This window comes from Streptopelia decaocto (assembly GCF_964273445.1).
Source record: "Streptopelia decaocto genome assembly, chromosome: 6".
Taxonomy (NCBI): domain Eukaryota; kingdom Metazoa; phylum Chordata; class Aves; order Columbiformes; family Columbidae; genus Streptopelia; species Streptopelia decaocto.
In genome coordinates, this window is record NC_138660.1 from 23,999,235 (window position 1) to 24,025,034 (window position 25,800).

The window sequence follows — 25,800 nt, forward strand, 5'->3', positions numbered from 1 at the left end:
AATAAAAAGATATATCTATATATATATAAATGCAGTTGTATATGCATATGTATTTTCAGTCAGTCTCTGTAAGTATAGAGCCTTTATAATGGTACCCAGTAGCACATTTTATGGTCTCTAATATTAGTTTGCTGCTTTTTTTCAATATTACGCGGTCCTGAACTAAATTGTGCAGGCGATGTTGTAAAGCTTTAAAGCACATGCACAATTAGAACAGATTGAAAATGTTTGCTTTAAAAGAAAAAAGTAATTTATGTCAAGGCTTTACTCTCTAAACTGAAGCAGCCTGAGTTTGTCCATCTGCTTTGTCATCGCTGTTTTTGAAGGTGCATTTCTTTAGATCATGTTTTTGAGCTCTCCGAAGCATAAGTAGACCTGGTGTGTTTGCAGACGTATCAGCCTTTATCTCTAGATTAAATGGGTGTTAGAGAATATTTTTCTTTCAAGCAAAAGCTGGGCTACATATCCTATTTCATTGTTCATGCCCACACCTCTCCCAGGTCTTCACGTCTAAGTGTATTTCATTAATTTTCAAGTTTAAGTGTATTAGCAGAAGTCCGCACAATATTGAATCTGATTTTGAGACTGCAATTAACTTATATTGTAAAAAAAAAAAAAAAAAAGTTTCTTTGTCTTGAAACATGCTACTTTTCAAGCACTTGAAAAGTCCAAGCCAGATTTGTTCTGGTGTTTCTACTACAGATGAGTTTAGAAAGGAATAACACCACATTTCAAAATCTGTAGACATAATTCCCCCTTCTGAACTGTAATTAGTCAGTAGCAAGGAACAGCTGCACACAGTGCTACCTGGACAGCTATCAAGTGTTCCTGTATGTAGGGTAGTTACAAGGTGTAAATATTGTTAGCAAGATGTCTCTATTTCCTGAAGGTTTCCTATGTCTGCAGCTTGGGACGGTGCAGTGTTGCTGCTTGCTTGTTGTGCCTTTTCCTCACATCTGCCTGCTGCTCGCTCTTAGCCATGCATAGCTCTTAGGCACAATGTTTTTCATTAGACCAGCCAATATAGTTAGAAACAATGGTTTATTTATGTATGAAGCCACACCAACTTGTCTTAAGGACAGAGAAACTTGCTTATTTTAGCCTAGCTGATATAGTTGGGTAATAAGATGTCTTCTCCCTACAGATCTTGCTTTATGCTCTTAAATCCTCAAAGAGCAATGAGCCTTCATTGCTTCCTTAGCAGGAACTCTGCCTACTTAAAATGAATGTATAAGGTCTTCTCTCTTTGGCAATACATATATTCTCAAAATCGTTATTCTCTTAGCTAGTTTGCTAAATCTAGTGATTGGGAATATCGATAATGTTGACAAATACGGATTTCTGTGGATCACTGTTCTCCTTTTGGAAGGCCTTTCTGCAGAGACAAGTAAGCATATGGTATTAAGACTAGGAATGTAAAAAGCTAAATTCAATCAGACAATTCTTTTATTACATCAAATTGATTTGTACTCTGCAGTTGTATTCTGGAGATCTTTGGGCAAAGGTAGGTTCTCTCACACCATTCCCAGCTTATCAGGAATATCCTTTGCTTCCAAAGGAATGGAGAAAAAAATGATCATTCTAATCACCTACATAAGCATTTTAGATGTGTCATTTCTGTAGTACGTATTGCTTTTGCTGAGAATTTCAAACAGAGCTTTTGTAAAAATGCAATCGGAAATTTTAATGCTAGTGTTTAACTTTAGAATTTCTGCATTCACGTTATAAAACTGGAATGGTGGAAGCTTTAATTAGCAGGTGCAATCCTGCCAGACATATTTCTAGAGATGTAACTGCTGCTTCCTGCCTGGAAAAACCCATCCTGCTTGCTCAAAGGCTTCACCTGCTGCCTCTGCTCTCCCACTCTGCCGTTCTCTTTTCCCTGCCTCACGGAGTTCTTCAAGGAGTGCACAGTGTTTCTCCTCAGGAGCACTTACGGTGTGTGTTTCAGTTGACAGTTTCACCATGAGGATGTCTATTCCTAGTAAGTTTGGATGTGGAAATACTGGCAATTAAGTCTGTTTTACACAGTGGTTGAAGTTGCATTAGTTTCTGTGGAGCTCTGTCATACCAGGTATTGTCACCGCAGCGTGGAGCGAGCCATAGCACTTCACTGAAATTCAAAGAAAGTTCTCAATAATGGTGGTTTATTACACAGAAATTATTTACTAGAAATACCAGAAATTCTTTTTAACCCATTACAAAATACTTTATTGACCAAAGTAATCACTTTTGTTCCAACAGGATGTCAGTATTTGAATAAGTTTAACTTTTGGCATGATGTCAAAATGCAAGTAAGGAATAGGCATGACTCAGGTTTTCCTGAAAAATACTGAGAAGGATTTGTTAGAGCAGCAGTTATCACAAGTATCTAACAAACATAGTTTAGTAGTGATATTTGAAAGTTAACAATTTGGGGAATTTTAATTGGGATTTAATGTGACTTTTAATTTGACGTGCCATATTAAAAATCTTAGAAATTAATGGTGCATTTATTAGACATGAAGAGTATCAAAATATTTTTTCCTGATGTGTTTACTCTGCCATCCTTGAGGACTTGAGCTTAGGAGTGAAAAGGGAGTTAATTTTTCAGATTATTACAGTCTGTGGCTATTTTTGATGCCATTTACCGTGAATTGGCCTCTGCATGGTAGTGACTGGTAACACTGCTGGTTTAAGTAACAAGTTCTAGTGACCAGATGTTGTGTGATAATTCTATTTCCAGTCAGTTTGAATAAATAATCTGGCAGTGAAAGGTGGTAAATTGCACTAAAGTTCTAGAAAATCTGTCCCTCAGAAAAGTTTCTCTTCGTTCACTCAGTAGCATAAAGGACTATTGGTAAAACTGTATGATAGATAAATTAGGCTTTTATTTTAAAACTACTATAACTTGTTTGTATTGATAGCAGGAATTTTGCTGCTTATTTTGCCATAGAATGTATCCATTGTGCATAGAGCATCTCACTGCAGACATCATGTAAAAGAACTGCACACCCCTAGTGTTTTCTTTTTGGTGACAGATGCCTTGGTACAAAGGCGCAGCCAGCGCTGTTGATGTGCTGTCTCGAGGTTAGGACACTGCTGGCGGAGTACAAAGGATTAATTCCCAGGTTCCAGTAAGTGAAGAATCTGTTATTCCTAAAGCCAGATGGTTCTCAGCCTGCTGTACCTTTTTCTCCAGCGTAGTGCTCGTGTCGCAGTTGATCGCGTTCATGACACGTTGGCGCTTGTAAAACTGCATCTTCTAGCAGCAGATCGTTCATAAGGGAATATGTATTCCAAAAATAGAGACTAGTCTAATGAAGGTGTATGCTGTGTACTAAAGCATTAACTGTATTTTACCTTGCACTGAAAATAAACTGTTGACATGGGATTATACCTGTTAAAGCTTCCTTTTTTTTGTGAACTTTTGAAGGTTAAAATGCACTTTGCCCCTAAATATAGGGCTACTGTATTAACAACAAATATTAAAAATCAAAATGTAAATTGGGCAGAACTGTTATCTTGCATCATTTTGCCAAAAAATATATTTTTGGTTGTTTGGGGGTTTGTTTTTTGTTTCCTCAGTGGTTATTTCAGTAGCAATGGCATGTACTTACATAGTCTTTTCTGAAACAGAAATACTGCCATTGTCTTTTGTGAAAGCCATCTTTTCCAATCCCTAACATTCTGTGATTCTGTGCTTCCATGACTATTTAAATAAACCTACGTATGGGGATTTATCTGTGCGAGTGGAGACTGTACCACCTCTCCCACAGTCACTGACTCAATTTATCAGTAATTTTATTTTCCAGATTTCTGAAGTCCAGCTTCCTAGAAGAGCAATGCTGTGGTTTTCCATTCCTCAGCGTAGCTATTTCTACACAGCACAGCAGTTCCACTCAAGGGTCAGGAGAGCAACCTATTAACTGGTGATGACTTTTCCCTCGCTATTTACGTGCCTAACCTACTTACTTGGTGCTTCCTGCTATTTTGCAAACAAACGCTGTTTTCCCAGAAGCGCTGCTTTTTAGCTTCAGTCTCCTATCTCTGGAGTTTCAAATATGGACCAAGTTCATTGTTTATCACGTGGACTGGTTTATACATTTCTGAGTCTGGAAAGATTTTTCCATTTCCTTTCTGTGTGTTTAAGATTAAAAACTGCCACAGAAAGCATTGAGTGAAATCTGAAGATTCCTTAGGGAGGAGCTGCTTTCTGGAGGACATCTGCCCAGTAAACACTTGTTCTCTTTTGCCTTTTCTTTTAAATTTATTCTCTAGTTGGCATTTTCTTTTGGTGCTTTGAGTCTGCATTTTTTACACAGCTGCAGATGATTTGCAGTGAAGTTGAGCAGGTATCTTTTGTGGTGGTGTTCTTATATAACAAACACTATAGAACTCAAGGGAAAAAGTCCCATAGATAACCTGTTTATTATTGCAATTTTTTCTTTCCAGAACAGTAATAGTTACAATCTCTAGTATTAGTATTACTGCATCTGTGCTAATCTTGTAACAAAGACACCTGAAATACTGCAGTCAACATCATTGTTTCAGAAAAATGGAAAAGCTTTTTCTCAGCATTGCTGCGGAGATGGTCTGAATTGTTCTTTTTCTGCTATGGCTACACTTAGGAATAGATGGACATTGTGTTTTGGATTCTTTTGTCCGTCTCATTTGATTTTTAATGTATTTTCTAGAATTTTGTATAAACTTGTTACAAGCTTTTTGTGAAACTTTAGAGTTCCAAAAGTATTTCAGAATAACTTTTTTCCCTGGAAGTGTAAGGTTTTTGACTAATGAAGTTTCTGTCTATCTTTTAGTTGGAAAATTTTCATTTTGGAATCTTAGACAATGTTTCTGGTACTAACAGGGAGGGGTATGGAATAACACCCAGGAGTTGTTTGCTCCAGCCGTACATGTGGCATTTGACTTGAAGATTTTTTTCCTTCTAGGGAGAAAATTCTCCTGTTCTAATGAACATTTTTTTCCATGAAAGTTCCACTTAATTCATGAGAATATACACTGCAGTTATCATTGAAGTGTGCTCTTAGGATACGTTTCTGCAATCCTCCGTGTTTAGGGCTTCCCCAACACTATGCATCATTCCTTTATGCTTATTTTGGCAATTTGTAACATGCTACTGAGTGCACGTACTTATAGATCAAAATACAAATTCAGTCATAGATTGCATCACAAAGAGAAACACCACATTGAAATGCCAGCACAATATTCGTATCTTGTCTAATGTTTTCATTCCTTTGAAGTGAGCAGTGAAAAAATCTACCTGGTAGAAGCACAGTGTTCAAAGAAGTGTTCAGTCTACCTGTAATATGGTGTGGTGGGGTCTGTTTAATTCTTGTATCCACTATTCTGATGGTGAAAGAACAGTCCCTTGATATGCTGTCATAGGAAACCTGTTTCACACCGATTTTTTTTTTTTTTTTTCGTGTCAAGAAGAAATAGTATTATTTTCCCTGCGCTTTAAATCAAATACCACTTGCTTTGTTCACATCTACTCATGATGTTAGTAAATGAATCTGAGAACAGCACTTTTCACTATTTGCTCCATGTACTTTTTATCTGGAACCCCACTCAACCTGGTGATGAGCCTCTTTGCCTTTCTTCTCATAACCATGTATGTCGTCTTTTATGTGTTCTCCGTATTTTTTTTTCTCCTGGTTCTGATATATTTATGTTATTTAAATAGTCTTTGGATTCTTTTACCCCCTTTCTTCTTGTTGACATCTTTCCCTTTCTTTGTTAGGTTTTATTGCACAAAACCCCTGGTAAGTTTTCAACACCATCTTGTTCCGTCTCTGTTCAATCACATGTGAAGAGCTTTACTGTTTGATCCATTCATGTGCTTGTGGAATTTAAGATTATACCTAGGGATGTGCGGTATTTTAGAGAGCTTCATAGATATTTCTACAGCCACACTCTACAGAACAGTTGCTTATGAGGGGACCTATTTTAAAAATAGAAGCAGAAACAAAAAGTATTTGGGTTCCTCTATTTAAATATGGACTTCAGTATTATCTTTAAATGTGAAAGATGAAAATATTTTCTTAATTTTCAGAATTAATAGGTGGCAGGAAAGAGGACTGAATCCACAAATGTGGTGGTGATACAGGAAGATACAGGAAAGTAAGAGTAAATAAGAGCATTGGTGCAGAAATTTGAAGTAAGATTATGATAAAAAATTCCTTGTTTCTGTCTCTCAGCTGAGCTCATCTTTTCTTTGCTGCTTGATAGAAATTTCAGTGGAAGGTATTATCTCTGGTATGTTTCTGTTACACTATTCAAATAATTGCTTTGTTCCTGCCTTTTAAATACATTTTTGCACTGTTCTTTTTTGCTTTTGTTTGTTTAATTTTGCTGTGTTTGTTCTCATTAGTCCCGAGATCACCGCTAGATTAGACATATTCGTAAGTCACTGTATGATATTACATGCCGGGGTGTTTTTCTGGTTTAGTTCATGGTATTCTGCTCATCGTGCGTGTTTTTGTTCTCATAATTTACAGCCCTTTCATATGTCAGTTGCTTGAAAATTGGTCCTTTGTGCTCGAGATGAAAAGTCTCCTGTCCGTTCAGCGTCAGCTGTATGGAAAGAGTCATGCTTTGTAGCTTAGGCTAGTCCTGTGTGCTCGGAGCAAGTTAAACAGCCTCTATCTGCATATCCCTTCTTAGATCGCTCATACTTGCCAGTTGTCTGGATTATTGATGGACACAAATACATCTTCTCCTAGAGTCTATACAAAGTTTGATAATCTCTGTAGTCACCATGCCTGGGCCAACTGCTGTTTGCTTATTCCTGAGAGCTGGTGCTCATGCAGTGTTTGCCCTAGAACCAAAGAAAATAGTTTTTCTAACTTCTTTATACCTAAACTCATTATTTCTTTGCTTAAAATGACAATAGGCTTTTATTCTGTGTTGGTAAACTGGCTGTCAAAAGTAGCTTACCTGGCTTTTTTGGTTGGCAGGAAGGAAAATGTTTTCCTGCAAACTTGCTGTTGCTTAAAGTGAGAAGCTGGTGGGACAAGTGTCCTCCTATAGCAGGCCAGATGAACACGGCTGTCTTGAAAAGTCACTTACTTGTCTGGTAGAGAGCTGATAGTACCTCCCCTCTCAATGGGATGTAAAAATAGTAGGATCTTGCTCTGTGTAGCCATAACTACAAAAATACATTGAAACTCTTCCAATGGAGGAAGATCAAGTTGACTGAAAGTCAAGAAGATCAAGTTGACTGGTGGTCCTTCAGTGTTAGGGGCTTTTTAATTAAAATAACTCTGGGTTCACTTGGGAGTAAGGGTATATCCAGTTACATAAAAGACTTCTTGTAACTTCTTTTGCTGGGATCCACGATTTTTTTTTTCGTAGGTTTTAGCAGCTTGCTGAGAGTGGTGTCTAAACTTGGATTAACATCTTGATATTTGGACTACACTTTTCTCTTGCGACAGCCACAATCGCCAGCAGAGCTTTAGTGACCATCCAGCAGGACGTTAATGGAAATAACTGCTGGAAATTATTGAGGATGGTTACTCTTAGCTTTTCTGGGAGTATTTGTTCTCTTCCCTGTTTTGGGAACTCAGAGTCCCAACTCTCCTGCTTACAGCCTTGCCCCAAGTTAAGATCAGAGCGCAGAGCTTGAGGCAAAGCTGGTGCTAAGTCCTGCCATGTGTCCCCTGAATTTCATCCTTTTCCATTCTCTCACAAAATTGAATTTTAGGATGCACCAAAGTTTCTTTATTAGCTTTAGGTTATTTTAAAAACATGTCTAAATAAATACTGTGGTTCTGACATTCCTTCTTTCCATTACTACTTGTAGTATCCAGTAAAACCAGCAAACGTTGGCTTTGCTTTGTGGTGGTTCACAGAGGCGTAACAGGCAAACACCTGCAGGTGGAAAGGCCAGCGGTTTTGGTGCCTTGGTGGCAACAAGTGAACACGCCGGTCAACATTTTCAATAGTTAGTCAATAAAACTAGTTTCTTAAGTATGTGCTTAGAAAACCTCACGGACACTACGATCAGTGCATTTTGAAATTACGTCGCTTACTGGAAGCTTAGCTTCAGGCATTGGTTTTTACACAAGCCCCGCTTTGTTCTGCGTTCATAAAATATACCTTTATGTTCTGAGCAGTAGTTAAATAGTTACTTGAGATAAACTGTCATTGGGAGGCTTCAAATTGTTTGACATTCTAATCAGACTTATATTTTTAAAACAAGTTGGTGGTACAGGCTGTGAGCAGACTCCAAAACACTTGTTTGGTTCATGTTTGTAGGACTTGACTGAGAACATTTTCATCTAATAGCTTACACTTTTCAGGGATTTTTTTTGTTTGTTGTTACAAAAGAAACATGCTGCCCAGTAAGCCAATTCTGCACCCATATATAAAGCCACAAATCTGTGGGAACTTCAGATTAATGATTGACAAAACCGAGTTTCCTTTCTTTCAGTTTCACACTTTTTCTTCCCTTGAGGGACCACCAGTTGTTCTATTCCTGGACACGGCCGCATTCTCCCCTTTTCTATACAACACGATGTAATTGCCGAGCTGCATTAGGTTAGAGATTAGTCTTGTCTCATGGCTTAAACCGCCAAACACTGACTGGAGGCAGCACAAACCCTTCCAGACCCAGGGACTAGTACCAGATGCTTGAAGGTGCCAGACAACAAGCAATAGAAAACTGTGGTGCCGTTTCTCTTTGAGGGAGTGGGGGGTTTGGCTCCTTTTAGCTGTTAATGTTAAGACGCATGAGAATTTTTCTTACAATTGCTGTTCATTTTTAATGCTTCTTGTACCACACTTATTTCTAATATCGTTAAATGTAAATACCATTGTAAATAAATATTTTCTGCCAATGAAAAGCGTGTTGCTGCTTTGAAAGGTAGGCTGGCTAACATCCAGTCCCAGCTACTTTACAGATAATATAACCAGCCAAAAAAAAAAGGATGTTGTTCTACCTTTTGCAATTTAAAAAAGCCCTCCTAATTCTCTGATGAATACCTGCACAGGAATTAGAAATGAAGTGCCGTGAGAATTTTAATAGATAACTCTGTGCAAAGTAGAATCCAGTCTGCTTTTCATAAATAATTTAACTCTGTGATGAGAACCTGCCTTTATCCTTGAATTCGGCTGTCATTACTGCTAATTACTAGCATATATTATATATATATATATATATAAACAAAGGTATTATACAATTTTAATGTGGTGTATCGTCTTTCTTTCTGCCTCGTTTGCTATCATTTCTCTTGAGCTAACTCTGAGCTTCCTGATGGCTTTCTGTTTATTAATTAATTAATTAATTAAAATAATGACTACTGTATTGCACTCAGCATTATGCTGCGTTTAAAAACATCATCCCGTAGGTGAACTGTCTGTGGCAGAGGTGCACCTGATGTTATACGTAGGTTTTTTTGATTAAGCGCATAAAAGTGGTGGTAAGTTAGAAAATCTGGACACCGATTAAGCAAAATTAGTGAAAATATTACAAAATTTTTACTTACTAAAATAACTTTCTGTTGATAATACCTGTGATCAATCTAGATATGACTTAATTATGTGAAACATCCATACTTAGTTCTTCTAAGGGAGTGTTAAACAGCTCTTTGCATGTTACAGATGCTGTTTTCATTACTGTGCTCTTGCACAACTTGTTGTCAAACTTGTTTTCTCTCTATTTGTTTTACAACATATACAGGAAATAACCTGGTTGGGTGTAGACAGTGCTGATGCTCCAAAGTAAATTCAGGAGATAGGAAAAAACAAATACGTCTAAAAGGAAAGATATCTCTACAGTACTAGTGGACTTTAGCATGAACGTGATGATTTAAAAAAGACCTGACACCACAAATCTAAACCAGTAGGCATTTTCAGTTGTGTAGTTTTTATTTCTGTTCAAAGCAATGCATTTCAGCTGTGGAAGTTGCTCAGCATCCTACCTTCAATTCACTGAAGAATTTAAATGTTCACTTTACCATGTGAGCAGTCCTGTTAGTTAAGGACTGAACCTGCATGACCCAGTTCCCACAGACACTGGGACCCAGCTGGGTTTCTTCCCCTTGCTATAAGCCCTTACAGAAGCTAATCATACTTAGTATGATCATAGAACTGTTCAAAAAAAATACTGTAAACAAGGCTTAATTATGTCCCATTCTGCTGCTGATTCAGAGGAATACTGATGATCTAGGAAACATTCTCTGTAGGTAGATGAAAACTCCAGCAGTCCCTCTAGATACCATGTTTAATAAACTAGCTGACAGCTTTCAAGGGGAGTATAGTTCACATAATGTGATAGGGCCAAGAACACTAAATGACTGGAATTAAAATACATTTGTACCTGCATTGCTAACCTGGTCGGTGTTATCAAAACAGTACCCAGGTTCTTGTAGATATGAGGTCTTCAGTTCTGATGTGAGCTTTACATAGAAGCAAGGAATTGCTAGGAAAATGGGTAACTGTCAGATGTCATTTTAAAAGCCTTCTATAAAAATGGAATGGGCAGAATAATCCAATTTGCCTAGTAGGCTGGAAGCAACTAACAAAGTCTAAGGGAATTATGTAGAAAACTTACAATATCTTTCAGCTAAGATGACTGTTTTCCATTATCTTTGTCTTGCAGGTCCTTTTAAATTTTTAATTGTTGTTAAATGATTATTTTTGAGGGTAGAGAACCTTAGCTTGAGCGGAAGCAAGACCTGCTGTCTCTTTGCAGATCCCTTGGAAACAGTCCTGTACAAAGGGCCTGCTCTTCTGAGAGCTGTTCTGTTCTTGGGGGGATACAGGTTACAGAAACATGAATGTTACTAAATGGTGATGAAAAGGCTTCAAGTCTGATCAATTCAAGTGGAGAACACACAGCTCTGTTTACTCCCCATTTAAAACAGCGTAAGAGAACCTTGTGTCTTAAATACAAGCAAATAGAATTCTTTCTAGATGAAAACCAGTACTGTTGCAGCTCAGTTATTATATTCATTCTTTAAAATACATAAAGTTACAAATATCTATTTTCTTTGGAACACGGATGTTAAAGTACAAGAAAATGCCTTGAGAGTGTCATTTTAGTATGTGTATATACATCCAAATAATTACTGAGAGGGATCTAGAAATCCTACAATATCGCCTATAAAATCCTCTTTACAATTTATGTGCCTTCAGAATTGGGCTCATTCCTAGAGGAAGGGACATAATAGAAAACCTAGGCACAGCAATAAACCTGATACACCTATAATTAATAGTTTCTGTACAGTTGCATTGTAAAATATGTAGGTATGTTATAGACTGCGATAAAAAGACAATGATCCAAACCAACTTTTTTACACCATATATTCCATTCACAAGTCATATATGCAGAAATTAAAGAGAGGGAGAAAGTCCTTAATTTCGGTGTACTTTTCCAGACTTGTGCTGGATTTGATTAAACGCTATTACATATAATCCTATTATAGCTTGTTATGCCTTTTACCAGCCAGTGTTTCTGTTCAGTGTCTTAAAGAACCAACCCTTCAAATCAGTTGACCAGAAGTATTAACCATCAGTATTTTAATTAACAGGGTTGTGACTACAGTTACTCAGTTCAAGAATTTATTATGCTTATGAAAAGTATTATTAGGTACTTCTGTAACTGAACTTTCTAAAGATTACACATGGTTTTATTTTTTTCTGCAGATTGTTATAAAAAGTTAGAAAAAGTTGTAGTAAGTAAACCTCACAAGCATTAGTATGGTTTTATGCTCAGAGATTAACTCATGGTTTTAAATGAGCTCAGTTCATCAAAAATCTTTACCTTCAGTCTTTGTTTGTTTATAGGCTTTCCATTGCTGTGATTTCTAAAGAATTTACACGTTTCACTTCATTGATCCATGAAGCATCCCTACAAGACAGGGAGATGACAGGGGCTCTGTAAGGGTGCGAGTTGCTCAGGGAGGAATTCCCACCCCGGCCCTCCTGGGTCACCGGGACATGCGTGTGGCTCCTGAAGTTACTGAGCAAAAGCTGTGTAGAGTCAGCAAATCAGGAACATAAACTGCAGAGCTTTGCATGAATTAAGGTTTTCTGAGACTAGGGACTAGGAGAAAGTCCAGTTCCCAGGTCTCAGCCTGGAACTAAGAACTGAAAGCAACTACAAAGGAAAATCTGCCACGTTTCTTTTTCTCTGTGAGTTTTATTTTACATATATTTTCTGTATCATCTGCCTCATTACAGATAGTAGTTGGTACATCTATCAGCATAAAGGAAAAGCAACATCAAGTTAAAGAGAGAAAAGAAGAAGTTTTAAAAGGTCTGATTAGATGGTGCTGTTCAGTTACCTTGGTTATCCTGTGTAATTCTTCTGAGTTAGTTCATCCCTTGGGATTATTGTAGGAAATAATTTATTTTCTCTCAAGAAAGCCTTATTGCATTAGGAACCTACAGCTACGTGTATATGATGATTCCATTTAGTGCAGAATTTCTCGGGGGGGGGGGGGGGGGCAGGATGGATTATTTTTATTAGATTACACAGGAGGGTCCTGGTTTTCCCCACTATTGAAAGGTTGCTCTCTGCAGCAAATGCCAATTATCTATCTTTATAATGCTTATGTTTCTAAATGTGATGAGTTTCTTCTGATCCCTGTGCTCAATTTTAATGTGCTGATGATGGTCAAAAGCCTGCTGAAAAGTACCTGATGGTTCATCTGCTCTGGTAGCAAGTTCTGAGCATCCTGGCATCTTTTACTAACTTTCAGCTTTGTGATCCAGGGCTAGTGAGTCGTGACTACCAAATGTGGCTGCTAAGAAGCCCGTCAGCCCGGTGTCAGTCCCTTTTGCAGACTTTGAGAGGACTTTGGTTGCTCTGTTGAAGAGCATGGCTCTGAACTTGAGCTGGATTGCCCACTCTGAGCCTTTTTACCCTCAGGGTGCATATTTGGGCTGGTTGGTCTCGAAAGCAAAGCCTAAACCAGGCCTGGCACAGAATGGGCTGTCACCCAGAGATGGCTTTTCACTGGCATAACCCGTTTCCCGGTTGTGATCTTACTGGCCAGAGGAGCCCTTTGTCTCTCAGCGCTCTTCTATTGCTAATTGTCTTTATTTCAGGAGCAGCAAGGCAAATGTAATTCCAGTCCATGTGGGTAGTTGTTTTTAATGGTTCTGCTGAGCTTTGTTGTTTTGTCTTGTTTTTCGTATTTACTCAAGTATTCAAGTCTGAACGCATTTTCATACGGTTCAACCAGTTATTACCTGTAATGGAACATTTCTCTTTAAGAGCCTATTGTTGTGCTTCAATTAAACCCCCCCATCTTTCCCTGGGGGCTGCAGGATAGTGAGTAGCTACAGAATATCATCAACTGCAGGTCTGCAAGCGTGAAGCGCCTTCCACTGTGGGGGAAGAGCACTTTCTGTCCTACTGCTGGCTGAATTGTTCCTCCTAAATAAACACTGGGAAGCAAGGTTTGCTCAGTATCCGGCTTCATGTTTTAGGTGAGAGATTGATTTAGTCAGAGCAAATCCAGACAGACGGTGCTTTTCATTTCTTTCTGTGTCGGAAGAGCCAGAGAGAAGGGGAAGGACACATCTCCAAGTGTTGGCAGGACAGACGGATGGCCAGAGCACAGCTATGTCTTTGCAGCTGGAGGATCCTGCTCCTCCCTGAGATCCTGCGTATTCCGTGGGCAGTTCTGCCCACTATGGCTGGGGGAGGAGGGTTGGATTCCTTCATCCATACAGTCAACCAGTCCTTCAAGTTGTTCCCCATGTACTTACCTAAGCTGTATTCATTTCTTCTGGGGTTAAGAATCTCTTCCATATCTGTCCTTTCCTCTACAGAGGAGGAAAGTTGCACTCATCTGATGGAGAGAGTGCTCTATGCATTAACATTTTGCTTTTATTTAAAGATAGAAGTATATTGCTTATTCTAATTTGTTTTTTCTGTAGCCCGGGGAAAATTTTGAGGGGTATTAATTTTTAATGCCTTGTCGAATTGAGGCCTATATTGGGACAGCTTGTGCTGCTTGAAGCGACGTGTTCCACCGTGTAGCAAAGCAGTAGTTGTGGGAGCTGCGGTGGGAACGTGTTGTCTTTGATGGAACATGCTACTGTTTTTCCATAGCATTTTATAACTTCAGTGCCTTTATGTTGCAGACAGCCCTTCCTTTCTCATCTTGCTTTTTTCTTTAATTACTGCATGCTGCTTCATTTTCTGGCATTCACTATTACTGTTGGCTTTCCCTTGGAGGGGGAAATTATCATTCATTATTTCTTCTCTAAATCCCTATAGTTCAGCTCAGAAACCTCATTTTGTTGTGTAGTAGGAACAGCCATTTCTTCTTGATGGATTTTAGGTCATCTGAGCAGCACTGATAGTCTGTCAGGGTCAGTTAGTCTATTGAAAATGAAATGATATCACAAGGGTTTTTCTTTCTTAACTCTTGAGCATTAGGAGAACCTGAATCCCTCTGACTCTGACCCGATAAGAGGTTACATCTCATAAGATTTCTTTCGTTACATGCTAATTTTTTATAATATAATATATTTCATTATATGCTAATGTTCAGATCCATAATTTAATTTCTTGCTTATTTTCTGACAGGACAGCAAAAGTGTAGTGCTGATAGGACAGGAACAAATATGTATTTGCGTTTCATTTCTACAATATTTCATGGAAGGTGAAGTGTTGCAGTATTATTTTCCCTTACCACCTCCATACAAATGCTTCATCGCTGTTACAGGACCAAAGCCTAAAGAGAAGTACCAGTTTGAGGAGAAACTTCTTAGAGAATTTTTTTGTGGGAATGAGCTTGGTTTGAGGGTGTAATCCAACAAGATGTTCCCAGTGATTAGTGTCAAGAAATGCACCCTAAATAACTGAGGAGTTTTTATTTAGCTTGATTTTGTTTTGTGACCTGTGTTCTGTGATGCTTTTCATTCAGTTTTACATGACAGTTATAAGGTGTACACCCTTTAATTTCTCAGTGTGTTTGTGAAATCTCAAAATGGACAATTTTTACCTTCTTAACAGGACATGGAGCAGACGTGAAATGTGTTGACTGGCATCCAACGAAGGGATTAGTTGTGTCGGGAAGCAAAGACAGCCAACAGCCCATCAAGTTCTGGGATCCAAAGACTGGCCAGAGTCTTGCCACACTGTAAGTTCTTGCCCACAGAGATTGTGCTTTGCTCAAATATGAGCTAACTTCATAAAAATATATATTTTTAAAGTATATTCTTAGCTTTTTGCCTCACATCATTTTAGCCACACACAATGGCTTCAAATAGAAAGCTAGTGTGTTAGCTGTGCCAGAAAATGTAGAGGTTAGATGAAGTCATGTATATGCTTGGAAAACTTTGACTTCAATATTCCTAATTTGAATTCACTTCGTCCTTGTTCATAGCCTTCCTGGTCGCACAGTTCTCATTTGGAGAATGGGATTGGGATGTTGAAACACAAATGAGACATTTCATGTGACCGGTGGAATATTTCTTACACTGCAGTAGGGCCATGCACAGTAACTGAATCCTGCTCAGTGAGTGCTGCCCATCACACTGCAGCACAAAAGAACAGTATTAAGGAATAGGGCCTTTGCACAGAAAGCTGCGCTGTTCTGGTTTAGTAGCCTGAATTACTGACGTTGACCTGAATATTTGGGACGGGTAAATAATCGTATTTTATTTGTGTCTGGGAAGTCAGTATGTGGACAAACAGTCTTTTTTTGTTCTCTGCTTGCAGACATGCTCATAAAAACACAGTCATGGAGGTGAAACTGAATCTGAATGGCAACTGGCTGCTGACAGCTTCTCGTGACCATCTCTGTAAGCTCTTCGACATTCGTAATCTGAAAGAAGAACTTCAGGTCTTCAGGGGTCATAAGAAGGAGGCCACAGGTCAGAATTTGTTGTATATTTTTATTAATGTTTGGATTAAAATGAAAGTGTTTGGGACCCTGATTTTCTTTCATTCATTCATTTGAAATCTCAGCGTTGTGTTTTCTGATTGTGTCTTTACTCAATTTCAGCTGTGGCCTGGCATCCTGTTCATGAGGGGCTCTTTGCCAGTGGAGGATCCGATGGCTCTTTGTTGTTCTGGCATGTTGGGTAAGTGGCATTTTCATCAGAACGTTGGAAAGATGATAATCAGACCTGCAAGTTATTACACTAAACATAAAATAGACTTTTCACCTTTGAATCCCTATTTAACATGCATGTTTATGGTGTAGTTTTGCTCTATACCTGAGGATGTTTGTGAATGTGATTTCTTGATGAAGTTGTTTCCTGTGCAGGTGTATTTTAAAGGATACAATTGCTTGTACAGAAAACAAGTCTTTTGTTGAGAGGGTGATGAATGGTTGAAGCTCCTCGTTTTAGGGCTTCTCACGTGATGTTACAATTATTTTCCTTCTAAATGTACAGTTAAAAATCCTACACTACTAAATTCCCTATTAAGTACAATGGGGAACAATCAGTTCACCCAATGGAAAAATATCAGAGGCTTGAATTTAGCAAATTATGGGATAGAGGAACAGGAACAACTGAATAACAAAATTTTTATATTGTATCTGTAGCAGATACACACTTGTGTCATGATTAAATGTTTTGTGTTTGGGTTTTTTTGTTTTATGCATCAGGGTTGAGAAGGAGGTTGGTGGAATGGAAATGGCCCATGAAGGAATGATCTGGAGTCTGGCATGGCATCCCCTTGGACACATTCTCTGTTCAGGCTCAAATGACCACACCAGGTATTTTCAAGTATTTAAAGAAAAGATCTAAGGAAATTTATTTACATTTAGAAACTAAAAGGGTACACAGCGTCAGTGAACAAAGATAGATTGGGATGATGCTGATACACAACCTATGGCAAAGCAGAGAGAAAAACTTATGGGAAGGCACTTGCATTTTACATTAGAAGATTGAATGATGTCCATCCTCTTGTCCTTTATCTAAAGAAGCTTTAAAAAACACTAAGGTTTTGGATGTGTGTAAGCTTTGAAATCTCATGAAGAATTTTTTTTTAAATAATTGTTGTAGCTTTCTGCTGAAGAAATATTCCTGTAGCCAGTGTTTTATTCCCACAGATGGTCTGCAGGTCATGTGTGTCTTTTCACATTGCAAACACATTTGGAGGCATATAGTTTGTGCTTTTAATATTTTTGGTAGAACAAGCTTTAAACACGGAGCGTTTTATATGTGGAGTAAGTTTTGTGTGTAGAGATGTGTATCAATAGTGTTAGTTGTATGTGAAGAACATATTTGGATTGATTGAGGAGTTATTGGAATGGACTGTAAATATATCTGTTTGTTCAGGATCCGATATCGGTGCGTTATACCCCTTACACTTCAAAGCATCTTCTGAATTGTAACTATACAATTCAATATGATAGTTGTTGGGCTGTTATTTTTTGTTTGAACTTAACACCTAAAGTCAGATCCAGCGCTGAACTTGATTAATAAGAGTTGAACCCTTGCACACTCAAGCTAGCATGCTAAAATTGAGAGAAGCAGAAACTAATTAGATTACTTTTAGATACTTTTGATCCTTAATTGAGATCATATAACTTCCTTTTGACAGCAAATTTTGGACTCGAAATCGGCCTGGAGATAAAATGCGAGATCGTTACAACTTGAATCTGCTGCCTGGGATGTCAGAGGACGGTGTGGAATACGGTAAGGCAACTTCCCCGAGATGGAAGGAAGAGGGTTGGGGTCGGGAATAGGAACAAGCCTGGAGCTTGTAGCTTACACTAGAATGCAGCTTCTGGATAAGACGATGGAACAGTATTATAGCGGTACTGACTACCTAGATAAACTTTTTTAATAAGAATAATCTTACTTTCAGTGTTATCAGTGATTACTATTCCAACAATGAGTTTTCTTTTGTTTCCGCAGCACCGGGAGGTAAGACCTGCTCTGTCAATCGCAGGAAGGAGGTTTGGCTCTCTCTCTGGCTAAGTCCAGTTTACTTTTCTTCCTGAAAACTTCATGTGACTTCAGAACTTCCCACAGTCCTGAACAACAGCAGGAAAAATCTTTCAAATTATTGAATTTGACTAAAATCTGAAAATTTTACCCCCCTCTTAAGGAGTTATTTTGGTAGTTTTAGGCTGCTCAGAGTTGCCCAGCTCTATGGCATGCCTCAGCAACTTTCTCATCTCTGGGGTTGTTGTCTGTTTCTTCAGATTTTTATTTATTTGCTCTTTTGTGCAGCGCTTTAATCCAAGTTAAGTTTTAAAGTGTATAGATTCATAATGACAAAAATGGGAATGGGTATGGATTATTCTATCAGAAATGTGACTTCCCCTAAAGGCCATGGTCTCTGACCTTTTGGGGTGTATTTATTAATCTGAAGTTCTTTTAATATCCTCTAATTTCTGTATAGGATTAAAAAGTGACCCACTAATTGTGAAATATGTAATGATAGCAATGGTAAAAGCATGTGAGATTCCAGAGAGATAAAATGATAACATAAAGAAAAATGTTTGAAGTATAAATATTTGTGTTTCTCTAGACGATCTGGAACCCAACAGCCTGGCAGTTATTCCTGGGATGGGAATACCTGAACAATTGAAAATAGCCATGGAGCAAGAGCAGATGGGTAAGTAGGAGCTGTGGAAAAGCATTTTCCTGAGCCATACAGATACTGTGTGACTTCTCTTCCTTTCCTATATTTTGGCAGCACAGACACTATTTTCTAAAGTTCTGTATGTGCATATTTCCTGTGTAAAGAAGGAAGAGTTGAAAACCTCTTTGTCTCTTTTGCTAAATAATCTGTAAGGAGAATAAGAGGATTTCTCTGTGAACCTGCGTTGCTCTGACTGTTTGTCTCTCTGGTGCTAAAGGGAAAGACGAGTCCAATGATATTGAAATGACAATCCCAGGACTGGACTGGGGAATGGAGGAGGTAATGCAAAAGGACCAAAAGAAGGTGCCACAGAAAAAAGTGCCCTATGCAAAACCAATACCAGCACAGTTTCAGCAGGTAAGTACTTGATACACAGTGAACAGAACAATTCGTTATTTTCCCAACTTCCAAAACATATGAGGCTGTTGAAACACTTTGAATTTCCAGTATCAGCTCTTTCATATCAACACTCAGTGCAACATCATTCACCACAGTTGGTAGTTTAATTACTATTTAAGCATGAAATATTTGGTTAAATCCCTTGTATCTTGTATCTGTACCTGGAAGATAAGATGTTACAAGATATTGAAGTTTTATTCAACATTGGTTTTAGCTTCTGAATATCCGTAACACACGGCATTCCAGTGTATCTTTTCCCAGTGCAGCAATATATTGTATGCATGTTGTTGCTCAGAATTCATCTTGTGTTTACTGTTCTTTTTAGGCCTGGATGCAGAATAAAGTTCCTTTGCCTCCCCCACCTGAGCCATTGAATGATAGAAAGGAAGATATTAAGTTGGAGGAGAAGAAGAAGACACAGGCAGAGATTGAGCAGGAAATGGCAGCACTTCAGTACACAAACCCACAGCTCCTGGAGGTACGTGTGTCAGGACCTCAACACTAAAATATGTAACTTGTTTTGCAGTAATTTTTTCACCTTTTTTCAAAAAAATCTGATTTAACAGGACCTTGGACTTAGTGCATGAAAGTATGATACCTTCAGTGAGGTCCCAATGTTTCAGTTAACTAATACCAATCTGTGCATCTCTTTAGATGTATTTTTGTTAATTAAGAGAAAAGTACTAAATCTTTTTAAACTCCTGAGATATTAGATAGTTGTTTCTGATTTTCAGTTGTTACATATACTTTCATGCTTAGTTGATTTTTCTGGGTCTCTTTTTTTTTTTCTGGACAGCAACTGAAGATTGAGAGACTTGCACAAAAGCAAGCTGAGCAAGTGCAGCCACCACCTCCAGGAGGTTCTCTCCATGGACCTCAACCTTTTCCAGGGCAAGGCCCAATGTCACAGATGCCTCAAGGATTTCAGCAGCCCCTTCCTCAGCAAATGCCAATGAATATGCCTCAGATGGGACCTCCTGGTCCACAAGGACAATTCAGACCTCCGGGACCCCAAGGACCTCCATTACACCAAGGAGGTGGAGGTCCACAAGGATTCATGGGACCACAAGGACCTCCAGGCCCCCAAGGACCTCCCCAAGGAATGCCACGGCCTCAGGATTTACATGGACATCAAGGAATGCAGAGACATCCTGGCCCTCATGGGCCAATGGGGCCACCAGGTCCACAGGGTAACGCTGGCCCCCAAGGCCACTTAGGACCACAGGGTCTACCTGGGTCTCAGACTCATTTAGGACCACAGGGTCCACCTGGCCCACAAGGTCACCTGGGTCCTCAAGGCCCCCCTGGGGGCCAAGGAATGCAAGGGCCACCTGGTCCCCGAGGAATACAAGGACCTCTTCCTCATGGCATGCAAGGAGCTCCAGGATCTCAAGGGATGCAGGGCCCTATATCTCAAGGGCCTTTGATGGGACTTAATCCAAGAGGGATGCAGGGTCCACCAGGACCCAGAGATAACCAGGGACCTACTCCACAAGGGATGATGATGGGTCATCCGCAAGAAATGAGAGGTCCTCATATGCAAAGTGGTTTACTAGGACATGGTCCCCAGGAGATGAGGGGCCTCCAGGGACCCCCGCCTCAAGGTACAATGTTAGGACCGCCACAAGAATTACGTGGGCCACAAGGCCAGCAGGGACCTCCACAAGGCTCCTTGGTAGGGCCACAAGGAAACATGCAAGGACCTCAGGGACAACCGAACCCTTCGAGGGGGCCGCATCCTTCCCAGGGCCCTCTGCCTTTCCAGCAGCAGAAAACGCCTCTGTTGGGCGATGGGCCTCGTCCCCCGTTTAATCAGGTACGTGTTGGTCTGTGTAACAGGAGGAGTGTTAAGAATGTGAAAATGATAATGTCACACCGTAGAAAGGCACAGGAAGAGCTGAGGGGTTGGAGGTTCGGCACAGCTGCGAGACTGGGGCCTCGGGGAAACCTCAGTGGGAATGAACGGAGTTATATAGTTTGGGAACAGTATAGGTAAGTGCAGAAAGGAGTTACTGGAAATACTGGTGCAGAAAATATGTAACCCCAAGAGAAACTCCAGATTTTTAATTGAAAGACACTGAACTGTCTTAAAGGGGGAAGTAGGTAAGCACTGAGAAAAGTTGCATTTAAGCAAACTGAACATAAGAAAACTTACATGTGTTTATTAAAGCAAGTTACTGCCAACTCTCAGTTGTCCCAGAGTAGTTTATCCAAACTGTGATGAATTTACCACAGATGCTGACACACCTGGACTCAGCTTAGCTCTGGCTGAACTTACCGGTTCAGACTAAGCGCACCGAAACACAGCCATCCTGCTTCATTTAGCCACCTTTGTACTGCGTGGAGCACAGGCTCAGAGATTGGCGTTGCCCACCCTTAACTTGTTACTGCACCATTTGCCAAGAAGCACAGAGCGAGCCCAGCTATTGAGCAGGTTTGTCTAGGACTATCCTAGGTCTGGTAGGCTGAGGACTGAGCTGGAGCTGCTGAACGTGACCTGGATGTGCAGTTGGTTTGATGTCCCTGTGGCACTGGACTCCTGGGGGGTTCACCAGCTGAGCTGGAATACTGCAGAGTGTCGCTTATAGACCCACCGATTAACTCTGCAGGGATCAAGTCAGGCTTTGATTAGGTCTGGTTCAGTATGAGGCACAACCTGCTCTGCCTTCTTCAGCATCATTCGCAGTGGGATTGTTCCGTTTTCTGCTCTACCACAGATAGCGCAGAGACTCCTGTGTTTATTAGCTCTTACAAGTTCCTATTTGTATGGCACTGATCTGTATTTAAAATTTCTCTTGATTGTCTTCAGCTTTAAGGTAAATTTTGAAGTGAATGTTTGGAAAAAAATCAACTTAATTTTAAAAACTGTGGGAGGTTTTTTTGGACAGAATTATCTCTTAGACTTGCAATCCACAGTTTCTAGTTAAAGCTCTAGACAGGTATGCGTATAGTCCTTGATGCATAGTCCAGTACCAGTCACAGTGAGGGATGACATGTTGAAATGAGCTTTCGCTCAGTAATTTCATTTCAGTTTGAGGCAGAGTAGCCTACAAATTGTGTGTTTTATATTAATATTTTATTTCCTTACAAATCAGCAATAATTCCCTTCAGAAGTCTGTTAATGCGACACTATTGCTGAGATTTCAAAAGTATCAAAGTTAGGCGAAAAAGAGTTGGTTCCACAACTATCTAACTGAAACCAGCATCGCGGTTTTCATTGCTGTCCCAGGGAGATGTACTATTCTGCTTTGAGACTAATTACCAAGATGTGTGTATGAAGGTCTGTGCACGGTTCCATATCCGTGTAGGGCTGTCCTCGTCTGACCCTGCTGTTGGCACTCTGCTCAGAATTGAGTAAGCTGCTTTTCACAGGTGCCTGGTTATTTTCAGTGAATTCTGCTATCTTGAAGTCTTTTACAGATATTAAAAAAAGACAAAGCAAGGTATTTTTGACCATTTTTCCTTCCTTCTGCAGCTTTAGTATGGTAATGTCTTTTAAAAATGAACAGATTTTTAAATGCATGTCAGGTTTTGCTCCATTTTGCTTCTTTGCAATATGAATACAATAGTAGTTCCTATTTAAAAATGCCCCATCTGCTATTTTTCTTAAACAGTAGGCTTTAGCTTGTTTTTTTTTATTGTGAATTTGACATTCATCTTCTGTAAACTTGCACAAATCAAGTGCCTTCCTCTTCAGTAGCAGGAGCGTGTGAATAGGTATCTGCTTTATCAAGGGCTTGTCACACTAATACTGAACATTTATACGTATTTGTGGAGGTTAATCTCCATAGAAGATACCACAGTTACCTGCAGAGGTTTTCTGCAGAGCGTGGGTGAGATGCACGTGAGCTCTGCTGCCTTCTGCAAACATGAAACAGAACAGAGAATATTTATGAGAAGGAAATTGCCTGAGATACGATTGTCAAAATCTTATTCTGGAGATAGACATGTTGTTATTAAAATGCAGATGGATAAACAGAATATTCCCAAATTAGAAGTAGTATTTTGGAGCTATTTTGCTATTGCAAAATGCACATACTTGTATGTTGCTGTTCAGTTTTGAGCCCAGTTTGGGGTCCAGAATGAATTTTGAAGTGAAAGGCGTGTGCAAATGCATTTTTGCAGCCCTGTCTTCTGTCTGTCAGAGCACGGTTTGTTTGGAATGGAGGTTTTTGCTGAACGCCGAGGAAGGTTATTCAGTGAGTGCTAAATACCGCTGCTTTGGTTAAACAGTAGTGGCATAAGTTTAAGAAGTTCAATGAAGTTTATTGTGAACAAGCAGATACTGAACTTATGAGAACTGGTGGAACTGCAGCAAGGTTTGGTTGGAGAGCAGCAGAAGCGCTGCTGCAGCTGGATCTCACCTAGTCGGGGAATCGCTTTGTTCTGGACTCAAGTCAACATTCAGTCACTAGGAAAGTATTTTTTGTTTTTTTAATAGGCATTGGACCAGGCCTTTTATTTTGCTTTTTTTTTTTTTCCCCAAAGTCCTTATCAAAATTACTCAATGAAAATGCGATGGCAGAAAGGGACCTGGGGGGACTAATTGACAGAAAGCTCAACATGAGCCGTGTGCCCAGGTGGCCAAGAAGGTCAATGGTATCCTGTCCTGTATCAAAAACAGCGTGGTCAGCAGGACAAGGGCAGTGATCCTTCCCCTGTACTCTGCATTTGGGAGGCCACACCTGGAGTATTGTGTTCAGTTCTGGGCCCCTCAGGTCAGGAAAGAGATTGAAGTGCTGGAGCGGGTCCAGAGAAGAGCAACAAGACTGGTGAAGGGACTTGAACACAAGCCCTATGGGGAGAGGCTGAGGGAGCTGGGCTTGTTTAGTCTGGAGAAGTGGAGGCTCAGAGGTGAGCTCAGCACTCTGTAGAACTACCTGAAGGGCAGTTCTAGCCAGGTGGGGATTGGTCTCTTCTCCCAGGCAGTCAGCAATAGGACAAGGGGGCATGGGCTTCAACTCTGCCAGGGGAAATTTAGGCTGGATATTAGAAAGAAATTCTTTGCAGAGAGAGTGGTCAGGCATTGAAATGGCTGCCCAGGGAGGTGGTAGCCTCACCGTCCCTGAAGGTTTTTAAACTGAGATTGGACATGGCACTTGGTGCAACTCCAGTCCATTGACTAGATCATGGCACTAAGGGTTGGACTTGATGATCTCTGAGGTCTTTTCCAACCCAGTTGATTCTGTGATTCTGTTTCTAGTATGTATTTGTGTGTTCTTTTGTGGTTTTATCATCTGTATTGCAGTTTAATAGAAGTGTTTAATTTAAAACCAGTATTTCAAGATATGGTAGGAGAAATACACAAAGGAACTTAACGCTTCTCTGCAAACAGAAAAAAAAAAAAGGTAGCATTTTCTCAAAAATAAATGTAAAGTTTGAAAATTATTTAATGCTAATTCACGGAGAGATTAAACAGTGTTACTATGAGTACAATGACAGCAAAGTGTAAGTTTTTACAAGCTACCTGCAGCCTGGAGGGGTTTTTGTGCAAGACAATATGAAAGTTAAGTCTAAATATTACATTTTTGGACATGTCTAGGAAAAGAGTTATTATGTGTTTAGGGGTTTCTGGTGTGGCTTTTTGGGGGCTTTTTTGTTTTGATGATTTCAACATGAGTTTTGTCTGGCAATCTTGCAAGTTCCAACTCTGTTCACAGTGACACATTTTTATTGTTGGATCTCATCGCTGCAGTGTATAGGATGTATGTGACTCTCTGTAGTTCCAGCCAAGTACAAACCCCAAATGATGACTTTTTGTCTGGCCTTTGCCATTTAAAAGCAGAATTGGACAGTTCAACCGATTTGTTTCCCAACCAGTGTCACCATAGTGGCTCCAGCATAAACTTGATACCTGTAGAAATCTTTCATGGGTCTGTGACAGCAGCTGAATTTGAATAACATTATTTTATCCTTTAGAAATCACTCCCAAAAATATGGAAAATAACAAAAGACTCGTATGTATTTTTCTTTTGGATCATAGAACTTACACAAATCTCCACTCATGCAGTTTCTGCTTGAGAAGAGCAGGTGACCGCAGCTTCTGCCTTTAGCCCTGGCATTGCTTAATGTGTTAGTACTTTCTTTTGATCCTAGAATTAGAATTAAGAAAAGCAAACTTTGCCAGCATGTTAAAAATGAAACTCATGTATTTCCATGTTAACAGTTCACAAAGGTTTATAGGAGAGGTTCTCTCATGGCCCTGTTCTTGTCCCCCCCATCCCAACATTCTTGATATTTTTACTTTTCCATCATTTCATTTTTTTGTGCATTTCCAAAGGCAGTCCTTTGGTCTATGTAGTATTTTAACTGCATGTAAATCAGTACCTGGCATTTTTCAAACAACTATACAAGATTTCTTCATCTTCTCTGCCAAGGAGCTACAATGTGAGCTTTTTCATCTTTGGTTGTTACAGGTAAAACGTTAGTCCTCAAAATGCTACATTTCCTATAAAATCAGGTGTTTCTCACAGTGACCGAAAAGCATCTCTGATGGGAATGTCTAAAAAATTAGGCTGAAACCACTGGAAAATCAGAAGTTTCTGTTGTAAGACCTCTGAAGCCACAGCCTTTATGTCAAGAAAACTGGTTTTCCCCCTTTCAAAATGCTTAAAAGCAAAAAACGCCCGCATGGCAATTCACATGGCTTTTCTTCTTATGTGCTCGTAGGATGGACAGAACCCAGGTCCTCCACCACTGATCCCAGGCCTGGGGCAGCAGGGAGGACAAGGTCGTCTTGGCCCTCACAACCAAGGACCTGGCCTTAATAAAGGTAACTAAATACGTTGTTTTTTCCTCTGTAATTCTGCTGAAAGAGGCTGTTCCAGTGC

At 39.6% G+C, this 25,800-nt stretch overlaps 1 protein-coding gene across 2 annotated transcripts in view; it reads left to right on the plus strand.

Moving 5' to 3' along the window:
• The window catches only part of WDR33 (WD repeat domain 33), a 70,993-nt gene that overhangs the window by 36,278 nt on the left and 8,915 nt on the right, over positions 1–25,800 (plus strand). Inside the window, exons 8-17 of one of the 2 annotated variants that reach the window (XM_082056844.1) lie at positions 14,978–15,104; positions 15,686–15,840; positions 15,972–16,050; positions 16,581–16,691; positions 17,522–17,616; positions 18,458–18,544; positions 18,789–18,928; positions 19,296–19,448; positions 19,767–20,786; positions 25,640–25,742. In XM_082056844.1, the coding sequence (XP_081912970.1) occupies positions 14,978–15,104; positions 15,686–15,840; positions 15,972–16,050; positions 16,581–16,691; positions 17,522–17,616; positions 18,458–18,544; positions 18,789–18,928; positions 19,296–19,448; positions 19,767–20,786; positions 25,640–25,742 (2,070 nt within the window). Of the gene's footprint in view, positions 1–14,977; positions 15,105–15,685; positions 15,841–15,971; positions 16,051–16,580; positions 16,692–17,521; positions 17,617–17,838; positions 18,086–18,457; positions 18,545–18,788; positions 18,929–19,295; positions 19,449–19,766; positions 20,787–25,639; positions 25,743–25,800 lie in introns of those variants that run through there. The other variant, XM_082056840.1, reaches the window with a different exon arrangement.